The following is a 12404-nucleotide window of genomic DNA, read 5'->3' as shown; positions in this document are numbered from 1 at the left end:
ATTATTATTATTATTATTACTGTAATAGTAATAATAGTAATAGTAATAATAATAATAATAATAATAATGAAAATCTCTCCACCTACCTTGATACTGGCCAGGCTTTGAATCTGAGCTGGCCGACACCCGAGAAGTCCACAGTCGTTGGGATCAACTGTACTGCTTGCAGTGCTTGGTTGTGGCGGAGGCATTGGTGGTCTGGTTGGTCCATGCGAAGGATTGTAAGATGCCCCACCATAACTGTTGAAAGTTAAGCTGTGTGTCAATGTATATACCCTGGCTAGGTCAACATACACAAAGAATGATTGAAAACACACACACACTTTCAAAGTATAGCACAGACAAGACCAGACACGATCATGCGTCACCAATTTAATTAATACAAGAAAGAGATGGATGGGCTGATTGTGCATTTCTAGACCTAAAAAGACTTTTTGCAAGAAAGAAAAATGAGAGTAGTGATAAGAGATCAGCACTCAAAATGGAATGAAGTAATATGTCCCGCAGGGAACAGTTCTGGCCCCAATAATGTTTGCTATATATATTAATGATATGGATGAAGGAATTGAAAGCTATATGAGCTTCTTTGCAGATGATGCAAAATTACTGAAAAGAGTGAAAACTGAAGAAGATTGTGAATCACTACAGAGAGATCTAAATAAAGTACAAGAATGGAGTAGGAAGTGGGAGATGGAGTTCAATACAAAAAAGTGTAGCATAATGGAATTTGGAAAAAGCAAAAACAGAATAACAGGATCATATAATTTGGGAGAAGAAGGAATAAAAAGAGTAGAAAATGAGAAGGACCTGGGAGTCATTGTTATGAATAATATGTCACCTGAGAAACATATAAATAAGATTTTTGGAGAAACCTATAATTTAATAAGAACAATCAAAGTGGCATTTACATACCTGGATGAAGAAATGGTGAGGAAAATCCTAATCACCCTGATAAGACCAAGATTGGAATATGCAGCAACGATATGGTCACCAAGTACAAAAAAATGTATAAAAAAACTTGAAAGAATACAAAGAGCAATTACAAAATTGGCACCAACACTCTCAAAACTATCATATGAAGAGAGACTACAAAAACTTAAACTACAGACACTAGAGCAAAGAAGAGAGAGAGGAGATTTGATAGCTATTTACAGAATCATGAAAGGCATAGAAATTACTGATAGAGAGAATCTGATAAAATGGGATGACAGAAATAAAAGAGGACACGGAAAGAAAATAAAAGACAGCGATAGAAGAGATTTGAAAAAGAACAGCTTTCCTCACAGAGCAATAGAAAGTTGTACAAAGTAAGATGATAAATATTGGAGTGCAAAAACAATACATGAATTAAAAAATAATTTAGATAAAAAGAGATATGAAGACGGGACCCCACGAGCATAGCTCCTTCCCGTAAAATACAACTAGGTACAACTAGGTAAATACACACACATAATTCTAGGTACCTCTGTAAATGGAAAAACTTCTGGATGGAAAAATGTTATGAGTAGAATTCCTCAAGGTTCAGTTCTTGGGCCACTTCTATTCATAGTATATATAAATGATATAGACCACAGACTAAAATCTATTGTTTCCAAATCTGCTGATAATACAAAACTGTGCAGAATGGCAAATGATCACTTAACCCAATTAGATATTCAAGAAGATTTAGATAAATTACAGCAACGGTCTGAAAAGTGGCTAATGAAATTTAACACAAGTAAATGCAAGGTAATGCATAATGCACACAGGTAAAAATAACAGCAAGTACAATTACAAGTTATTTGGAAATTTGTTAACAAAAATGGATAGTGAAAAGGATCTCGGCGTAATTATCAGCAACGATCTCAAATCATCTAAGCACTGAATTTCAGCCTCTGAGAAAGCAAATAAGATTCTAGGACTGATTGCACAATCTTTTGACTTCAAAAGTCCATCACTCATTAACAAGCTATACAAATCGTTAGTTCGTCCACATTTGGAATATGCCATTTCTGTATGGTAACCAAATCTCATTAGAGACATTGACAGATTGGAAAAAGTACAACAGTGAGCCACAAAACCGATTCCAAATATCAAAAATAAATCATATGAAAATTGACTTTTCTTTTTCTCTTTAGGATGTGTGCCCCGTGGGGCTACAGGGAGAAGGATGCCTAGTCCCTCTCCCCGTCCCTTTTTTCTCGCCTCTTACGATCCAAGTGGGATACTTGGTGGCAGTATTCTTTTCCCCCACCACAGGGAATTCCCCCATCACAGAAAGAGAATACTCAGAGAAATGGTACAGGACAGCAACAAGGGGTTGGGGGACAGCATAACGGAGGGACAGTCGTAGTATAAAAGTGTCATCATTTCTCTATGAACAGAATTTCTTCTATCATAGACAAAATGATGTGTGGAGGTAGAATGTAGATTGAGAGAAGCGAGTAAATGCCTTGGTGGATTAAAGAGTGTAATGAGGAATAGACATTTGGGAATGGATGCGAAGAGGAGACTGTATGAAGGAGTGATTGTGCCAACAGCACTGTATGGGGCAGAAACGTGGAACATAAGAGAAGAAGAGAGAAGGAGTTTGAATGTGTTTGAGATGAGGTGTCTGAGAAGTATGGTGGGGGTTACTAGGCTAGATAGAGTGAGAAATGAGGAGGTGAGGAGGAGAACAGGGGTGAAAAAGGATTTGGGAGATAGGGTTGATGAAAGAATACTAGGATGGTTTGGACACATGGAAAGAATGAGTGAAGAAAGACTAGTAAAAGAGGTATGGAAGGCAGATGTGGAGGGAGTGAACATGAGGGGACGTCCTAGGATGAGGTGGATGGATGGGGTGAAGGGGGCTTTGGGGAAGAGGGGAATGTCTGTTGAGGAAGGAAGGGAGAGGACGGAACACAGAGGTGAGTGGAGAATGGTTGTATATGGATGATGTTGTGATTGCATGAGGAGGAATGGGCAGGGGGGGGTTAGTATGTGTGAGTAAATTTTGACGCAGCCCGAAGGGATTTCTCCCCGTCCTCTCCTTATATGCAAAGGGGGACGGAGAGGGGGGGTCGCCGTTTAAATGAAGCGGCCTTGCTGTGGATGTGCTGTGTCTTGCGACACTGCTTCTGACCCAGGGCGGTGGGCAGGGTGCAGGGATGACCCGTCATCCAGGAGGTGCTCAGATGAGAGGGAGGGTGGGAGGGGTAAGGAGTGTATGTGGGGATGAAATGGGTGGGGGTGTTTTTGTGCCTTTCCCTTTTTGGCTACCTCCCTTGTAAGGGGGAAAAAGCCTTGGTATATGTATGTATGTATGAAAATCGACTAAAACATATGAATCTATTTTCCCTAAAAAAGCGTAGACTCAGAGGTGACTTGATACAGGTCTTTAAGATTCTAAAAGGAATTGATAACATTAAAAGTGACAAAATTTTCACACTGAATGAGAATCCTATAAGAAACAATGGTCTCAAACTGTCAGGGAATAGATTTAATTTGGAAGTGGGTAGAAACAACTTTGCCAACTGTGTAGTTAATGAATGGAATAAACTTCCTGCAGAGGCAGTGTAATGTAGTTCAGTTTGAAGCTTTAAGAATAATTTAGATAAGCACCTAAGCAAGATGCTGTAATGACTGTCATTTATCTTATATTATTTGTTTTATCATTTGTCTGTTTGTTTATTACAATTTGCTTGATTCTCATTTATTATTAGTTATATGTGAATTTATTATTATTTACTATTTACCTGTTTGTTTATTATCTAACTATACCTATGCATTTTTTTTATTATTTACTTTATTGTAGTTTTTATCTATTTATTTATCATTATAATTGTTTTCTTCTCATCCAACCTTGATATGGACCAAAAGGTCTCCTGTCGGCATGCTCTCCCTTTGTAACCCTTTGTAATCCTTTGTAATATTTGTCCTAAGTTCCAATTAATACAAAACACCTGAATACCATTGATAAATCTCATCCCATCTCTAGTCGCAAAGAGGGAGAGGGAGAGAGTAGGGGAAGGGATGGAAGGAAGGGAGGGAGGGAGGGAAGGGAGAGTAAGGGGAGGGGAGAGGGTGGAAGGGGGAAGGGGTAGGAAAAAGGGGATAGGGGAAAGGGGAGGGAAGGTGGAATTAAGGATCAGTGGAGGAGGAAGAAGAGGAGATGGGGAGGAAGAGGAGGAGGAAAAGGAGGAAGGGGAAGGGGAGGAAGATGAAAAGGAAGAGGAAGTGGAGGAAGAGGAGGAGGAAAAGGAGGAAGGGGAATGGGAGGAAGATGAAAAGGAGAGGGAGGTGGAGGAGGATAAAAGGAGGAACAGAGGAGAGAGAGGAGAAGGAGGCGAAGGAGGAGGAGGAGAGGAGGGGGAAGGGGATGATGTCATTGATGCATCTGGGTCGTCGACTCGAGACGTCCACGCCACTGTAGTACTCAGAAGTGAAGCCACCTGTACGCAAAGCAGCTGGGTTTGGACGTCCTATTTACAAAACACGTTAACGAAACGAAGCCCCCCCCCTCCCCTCCTGACCCCACCACAGTCTGCTTGCATACGCAAGTCAAGTAAGTTTAAGTCCCTTTCACCCAGGTTGATGACACAATTTGGGGGCTGCCACGAGGCAAGAAAGTTGGGAAAATATTTCAGCCGCTGCTCCACACGAAGTTTGCTTGCACAACTTCGCCCGTAAAACAAAATTGCAAACGCTTATGGACGCGCGCACATGTGAGCATGCAAATGTGCACACAAACACACACACATGTATGAATGCTTGGAATAGCCTAGAAGGTGATATAGCCCATGCTAGAACAATGTGTATTTAAATCTACTGTAAGTACGAGATTTGGAGAATATGGAGACATAGCCTAGGTGGAACCATATGCGAATTTGAAGCTAGATATGAGTTGGAGAGTAAAAGACAGGACCCCACAAGCGTTGTTCCTTTCCCATATACTACAATTACAGTAAGTATGAGAAAGAGAAAGAGAAAGAGAGAGAGAGAGGGGGGGGAGGGAAGAGGGAAAAGGAGAGAGTGAGAGGGAGGGAAAAGGAGAGAGCGAGAGAGACAGGGAGGGAAAAGGAGAGAGCGAGAAGGGGGGGAGGGAGAGGGAGGGAGAGAGAGAGAGAGAGAGAGAGAGAGAGAGAGAGAGAGAGAGAGAGAGAGAGAGAGAGAGAGAGAGAGAGAAATAGAACGGGAAACCGGAAGACCCTCCACCACGACCAGAAATGGATCACCAAGACTCACTTGTTGACGAGTTCGGCGGTCGAGTCGACGGTGCTCGCGGTGGCGGTCGAAGTCTCCATGATGGAAGGGTCAGCCTCATGCTCCGAGAGCGGGTCCAGGAGGTCGTGGGCTTCGGAGGGCGCCGTCCCGCCCTCCTCCGCGTCCCGCACGCCCTTCCTCTTGCCCTCCTCTCCGCCGGTGAGTTCGTTGTTCCCTTCGTCAGGTCTTTTCCCTCCGCTTTTGCTGTCGTCGATCTCCAAGCTGACGTTGTTGTACCCCACACACCCGAGACGACCTCCTCCTCCTCCGCCGCTGCTGCAGAGACCGGTGCTGCCCCCTTCTTCGTAGCTGCCCTTGCGGTAGCTTCCTCCACCTCCACCTCCTCCTCCTCCTCCGTCTAAACTATGTCCGCGGAGATTTCCGAAATTACCTGAGCGCCCACTGCCTCTTCCACTGTCACCGTTCCTCCCCCCTCCACTTCGTCCACTTCCAGACAGGTCTCCACTTCCCTGGACACCGCCCCTACCTCCTCGACTTCTGAAACCTTTGAAGTTTCTGGTGGCAATGGCGTCCTCCTCTTCCTCCTCTTCTTCCTCCTCCTCCTCCTGGAGAATGTGCGTCTTGGCCACGCTCGTTCTCGGAAGCATCTCGGTGTCCTGGTGGCTGTAAAGCCCCGAGCTGTGGTACACGTCCATCAGGTCCGCCTGCAACAGAGTTCGGATTAACTTCGTCAGGATTTACCGAAGTTCCTAAAAAAAAGGGGGGGGGGGAAGGAGGGAAGCGAGAGGAAAGTAGAATGAGAGGGAAAGAAATGTTGGTATATTCAAGTGTTGTGGGATGGGCACAGCTAGGTGTGCGTTGGTGTGCTCTATCTCTTGTGTTTATCTGGGCGTATGGGTGGTGGGAGAATGGCTGGCCAGAGCTCCTGTTGGGCACCAGACTAGCTACACCTCTCTGTGTGAGCTATGTTTTGTTTGTTTGTGTTGGTGTGGTTTAGTGTGGATGGCGGGGGAGTGCTATAGGTATAATTATTATATATATTTATTATTATCATCATTGTCATTATCATTGTTATTAATATGTAGTGTTCTAAAGTATGAGGTGTCTGTTAGTCTTTCATGTAGTGTGATTATATATATATATATATATATATATATATATATTTATATATATATTGCGGATGCTGTGTATTGTATCTATCTGATATTGAAAAATACATGAGAACATCACGAACTAGGGAACAACGAAGAAAATCCCCATTTTTGTCCATATACGCACCTTTCCCTTAGACGCAGCAGCCGTGGAGTGACGTAACGTCGTCATTGTTTAATTGTCCGTTATTTCCGTTACTTTCAAACTGCCGAACGACTTCCTGCCGGTGTTCCCCGTTCTTGTCAAAGCAATATTTCCGCTCGGTGAGTTATGACTTTAGTTGTTTTTGTTGTTGTTGTTGGGTCGATTCTTGCTTCAGAAAACACTCCCACCACTTCAAGCCTGCCTGTACTTCTCGCTGAATCTGTCGCTTCAGCCACCTGCCATCCCTGGAAGGAAGAAAACTAAGTCAGTTACGAAATGCTGCTGCTGCCTGAGTCTCGTAGCTTTCGCATAGTAGAGTTCCGGGAGGATGACAACACCGCAAACCTAAAAAGGCTAAAGCTAATCGATTTTATTCAGGCAAAGACCCCGGATAAGAAAGGTCTCACTCTTTCTAGGCTCCGATGTTCTTGGTCTTAATCCTGTCCTTAGTCTTCATTCTACATCGACTCCTACACTTATTACGACTAAAACCAAAAGATTTTATTCAGCCAAGGGAAGACCTCGGTACCCGTCAATGGGGGAACAAAAGTCACGGTAGAGGAGGAGGAGAGGTACCAAGATCGAGTCGTTCCCAATGGAGCACCGTGGTTATCCTGAGGCAACGAAATGGGGGAGAAACCCGTGCAAAGATATACAACTAAGTAAAAACAAAGATGAGACAATTCAATGATAGTGGCATCTTGATGCCAAGTGTTTCTTTTACATGACTCTGAAACATATGTATGTATGTATGTATGTATGTATATATATATTTCTGGGGCACAGATATTCTCTCAGACAATTCTGATTAAAATAAACTGCACTGGATGCTTTGATGATTTTAAGATAGGAATTCTTGATCTTTTGAAAGATCTTATTACTTGTAGAGAGGGACTGGATGAAATTATTCATTTCTCTTTGATGATTAGCATAGCTCACTTTTAGTGCTGTTGTGTGCCAACTTGATTAATTATCTTCTAGTAAGGGAGGAAACTGTTGACTAACAATCACCGAAACTCAAGAGTTTTTCGTCTCGATCTGAGGCTTCTTCAGGGTGTAGACTGCGGGTTGTTTCTTCACTGGAGGTTAGGAGATTAGTGAGGAAAGTTATCCATGTAAGGGTATTTATACGGGATCAGGCCAACTAGGCGCGGGTGAAGCTCGATGCTGATTGGCTAGCTAGTAGGTAGGCCGTGTGAAACCGATATCTGGTCGGTACTGCAGTGAGTTAAAGCTCTGCTTCCATAACAGGCCACGACGGACCTCTTGTATGCAGCAGGGCATTCTCCTCTGACATTAAGGTAACGTCCCACGTTAGCGGCTTTGGTGTAAACCTTAGTCTTGAAGCTTTGATCTTGTTTGGACGGAGACGCAAAGAAAACTTGATCACATCCGCCAAATTCTGACAAATAACGGCTATGCAGACCATCTGAGAGGATGTCATCAAGAAAAAGATGGACCAGTACGCAGCACCCACCCAACAACCTACCCCACCAAAGGAGAAAATTATTATACATCACCAGAACAATTTCCACGATAAATACAAAGAAGAATGCAGTGCTATTAGGAGCATAATTAAGAGAGGAGTCACCCCATCTGACCCGAACGCCACTATTGACATTGGAATCTTCAGTAAGCCTAAAATAACAAAATTACTGATAATGCGGAATAGTACGGCACCCGCTACCTCTCGGGAGACCACCACCAATGTAGTGTATAAATTTACTTGTCAGGAGGGCCAATGTGATGGCTTTAACAGCTACATAGGAAGGACTTCCACCACGTTACGACGCCGTCTACAATACCACAGAAGTCAAGGTTCAATTTTCCAATATTATACATAAGAATACGATAAGAAACCACCTTTACAGAGTCTCATAGATCAAACTGAAATCATCCACCATGAAGACGACTTCAGAACGCTTCAAACTGCTGAAGCCGTTTCCATCACTTGCCAATGTCCTTCCATCAACGTACAGCAGAGCGTAGATTTCATTTCCGCACGCCCACATGAGAAACATACTCCACTACAAAACACCACTGACCCAACAATCCACCATTCCACTCAGGACGGGTCACTAGGCCTTCCGCCAGAGCACTCCGAGGTCACGACCAGATATCGGTTTCACACAGCCTATATGCTAGCTAGCCAATCAGTATCGAGCTTCACCCGCGCCTGATCCCGTATAAATATCCACTGGGACGCCTCATTCAAGTGCCGCCCCCCAGATGACAGAGCCCGGGTCTATAAAGTTATACTTAATTGCATGTTATATAACGACAATGCAGTATATCTAACCCACTGCCAAGGACGGATACCTACTCCTGCTTCGTTTAGGTAACCAGAAGGATGACCTGGAGCGACCAAATTGGACGTAGCGGCTGCGGAAATTCCAACCACGTCGACATTGTAAAAGTCATGATGCCTGTATGCCTTCTCAGGACTTGTGGGGAGAGACCCACACAAGATTGTCATCTTGTAAATCAATAAAAGCAAACGTTCCTTACTAATCTCCTAACCTCCAGTGAAGAAACAACCCGCAGCCTACACCCTGAAGAAGCCTCAGATCGAGACGAAAAACTCTGAGTTTCGGTGAATGTTAGTCAACAGTTTCCTCTGTTACTAGAAGATAATTAATCAAGTTGGCACACAACAGCACTAAAAGTGAGCTATGCTAATCATCAAAGAGAAATGAATAATTTCATCCAGTCCCTCTCTACAATAAGAAGATCTTTCAAAGGATCATGAATTCCTACCTTAAAATCATCAAAGCATCCAGTGCAGTTTATTTTAATCAGAATATATATATATATATACATATACCAAAAGCTTTCTTCCCCCTTACACGGGAGGTAGCCAAAAAGAAAAAGGCATAGAAACCACCCCAACCCATTCCATCCCCTACATACTCCACTACCCTCCCTCACATCTTGGCAACTCCTGGATGACGGCTCATTCCTGCATCCCGTCCACTGCCCTGTGTGTGTGTGTGTGTGTGTGTGTATGTGTGTGTGTGTTCGTACGTATGTGAAGCCCACAGTAAACAAATAAATTAAATGAAAAAGCGACAAGAAAACATCGATGAAAACATGCCAAGCGTTTCCTTCACTGAGAAGACGAAAATTGTATAACAACAATAATAACAATAATAATAATAATAATGATAACAATTAAAATATTAATACAAACATGGATACGGCCGAAGCCGCCGCGCATCCTGGTGAGCTGTCTCCGCCTCCCCGCTCCCACTCCTGCAGCAGGAATCTTCCCAACGTTCCTCCCTCCCTCCGTCCCTGTCGCCCTTGTGAAATCTCCATTCTGTTGCGCGATGACAAAGCGCTCTCTTCTACGAAAAAAAATGTCGTTTTGTTCATCCATGCGTATTTACATCTATTTTTTGTTATTTTCCTTTTTTCTTTTAGATTTATTTTCAAGTGGTTGCAAGTTTCGCAGTGTGTGTGTGTGTGTGTGTGTGTGTGTGTGTGTGTGTGTGTGTGTGTGTGTGTGTGTGTGTTTACCTAACTGTAGTATACAGGGAAGGAATAACGTTCAATGTATTTGTCTCTTACTCAACAAGTATATCATAACAAACTTCAAATTAATATATGGTTACAACTTGGCCTATTTTTCCTTATTCTGTGTGTGTCTGCGTTTGCGCGCGTGCGAGGGATTCACCATTGTCTTGGATCACGTGTTGGACTCGTGATCGACAGCTATTTCCCTCCCGGAAGTGAACTCAGAGCTCATATATGACCGATCTATAGGTAATGCTAGTGTGTGTGTGTGTGTGTGTGTGTGTGTGTGTGCGTAGGTGTATGTGTGTTGGTGTGTACACGTGTGCGCTGGCGGACAACAGTCGGCAAGCACAAGACAAAAGACAATTGACACATTCCATCCTATCAGACTATCTTAAAAAAGCGACACCTGAACCACTAATACAATAACACAAAAATAAGTAAATAATTAGATAAACAAATAAATCCTACGAGTGTGGCAGTGGTGCCGGAGGTTCATTATTACTAACCCTCCCCAACCCCCGAATCCTAAGGCCTAAGACAAACAAAGCTTAATTGCCACTCCCTTCCCCCACTCCAGCTCTCACCGTCGCCCACGTCAAAGACAAAGCTTTCCTCTTGTAGCTCATCCGGAGGAAGAGGAGGAGGAGGAGGAGGAGGAGGAGGAGGAGGAGAAGGAGGAAGAAGAGGTGGGGGGGATATTTGACCGATAAGGCACTAAGCCCCGTCTCCCTTGCTTCCCTCCCTTCTCCTCATGTGGTCGTCTAAACTTGCGTCACGACTAAAGCGAGCAGCCCTTCTCTCGAAAGGTGCACTGGCCGCCGAGCGAAACAGATCCTTCTTACTCCTGATATTTCCCCTCAAGTAGGTTTCTGGATCACGTTCGCTGAACCCTCTGGGAAACTGATTCTACATTAGATATTACTGGGAAATCAATATCTGGGTAAGCAGTGCCAGGCACGATAAACCTCGCCCGGTAAAGGTAATTATCAGTGGCACTATGTCGCGAAACTGGGGAACTTGATATGGGGAAGGGGGTAGGGGGAGGGCTGGTAAGACCATAGTGAATATGGTGTTGGTATGTTCCTATCACATATGCGTAATGGATTGTATCGTGGGAGAGAGTTAGAGAGAAAAAATCCTGGGAAACAATAACACGAAGGAAATGGAAATTATGCGTGCGTGCGTGCGTGTGTGTGTGTGTGTGTGTGTGCACGCGCGCGCACGCTCCTCTTCACACATCCCCTCTTCACGTCCAGCAAATGACCTGTTTCATTCACATTCTAATCAGTTCCAATCCTGTGACCTCATTACTGCCGCATCCATCCGCCTCATCCACGCACAAGAAAGAACCGCAAACGGATGAGCGCTTGCCAAATGGATGACGCAAGGGCGCGTGCGCACCAGAGGTGAGACGCAGCCGCGATTTACATAAACACACCTTCTGGCAACTGTCTTGTGGTTGGTTACGTTTCTAACTGTTTGAGACTGAAGAAGTGGATTGTTGCACTTTCAATATTTTATTCTGGCTTACGAAACATCACGATTCTGTTTGTTTATATGGGACCCTATCGTGCACATCATTTTGCTTTATTCATTATAACTTATTTATTATTAATATGTTTATTATTTACCTATTTATCATTTATGATAAATCATTGTTTTTTAGTCATTTATCATTATCTATTTTATTTTATTTTTTCCCGCATCAGACCTAGTTATGGACCAAAAGGTCTCCTGTCGGCTTGCTCTTCCCTTGTAATCCTTTACTTGCCACTTACGTGTGGCAATTACCGGCGCTTCTATTCTTGGGGGCAGAATAGCACCGGAGAGGTGGAGATTCTAGAGATGATTTTTACTGAATTTATATTAATCTACAATCGAGTGTGTGTGTATGTGTACACACACACACACACACACACAATTATATATATATATATATATATATATATATATAATGTATACATACGCATGTATGTTTATACACAAAACACATACAGTATATATACGCATATACACAATACATATACACATATGCATACACACAAATATACGTACATTCAAACATATCAAGTACGGTACAAGGCTGGCGACTTTCTAGTGCCGCAACAAGAAAGAAGAGGTGGAGGAGAAGGAGAAGGAGGAGGAGGAAGAAGAGGAGGAGGAGGAAGAGGAAGAGGAGGAGGAAGAGGATGAGAAGGAAGAGGAGGAAGAGGAGGAGGAGGAGGAGGAGAAGGAAGATGAGGAGAAAGAGGAGGAAGAGGAGGGGGAAGAGGTGAACGAAAAGGAAGAGGATGAGAAGATGAGGTGAAGGAAGAGGAGGTGAAGAGGAGGGAAGAGGGAGAGGGAGAGGAAGAGGAGGTGAAGAGGAGGTGAAGGAAGAGGAGGTGAAGAGGAGGGGGAAGAGG

At 43.6% G+C, this 12404-nt stretch overlaps 1 protein-coding gene across 4 annotated transcripts in view; it reads right to left on the bottom strand.

The window, feature by feature from the left end:
* The window catches only part of Oatp30B (Organic anion transporting polypeptide 30B), a 103722-nt gene that overhangs the window by 34229 nt on the left and 57089 nt on the right, over positions 1-12404 (bottom strand). For all 4 annotated transcript variants that reach the window (XM_076200426.1, XM_076200429.1, XM_076200428.1 and 1 more), the window contains exons 2-4: positions 6463-6725; positions 5206-5888; positions 87-240 (exon numbers count right to left, since the gene is read on the bottom strand). In XM_076200426.1, coding sequence (XP_076056541.1) covers positions 87-240; positions 5206-5888; positions 6463-6507 — 882 coding nt within the window. In that variant the 5' untranslated portion in view covers positions 6508-6725. The remainder of the gene's footprint in view (positions 1-86; positions 241-5205; positions 5889-6462; positions 6726-12404) is intronic.

The sequence above is a fragment of the Oratosquilla oratoria genome, chromosome 17, assembly GCF_046742065.1.
Source record: "Oratosquilla oratoria isolate Oo_2021 chromosome 17, ASM4674206v1, whole genome shotgun sequence".
Taxonomy (NCBI): domain Eukaryota; kingdom Metazoa; phylum Arthropoda; class Malacostraca; order Stomatopoda; family Squillidae; genus Oratosquilla; species Oratosquilla oratoria.
Note: the sequence above shows the minus strand (reverse complement) of the source record. Positions and strands in the feature narration are given on the sequence as shown.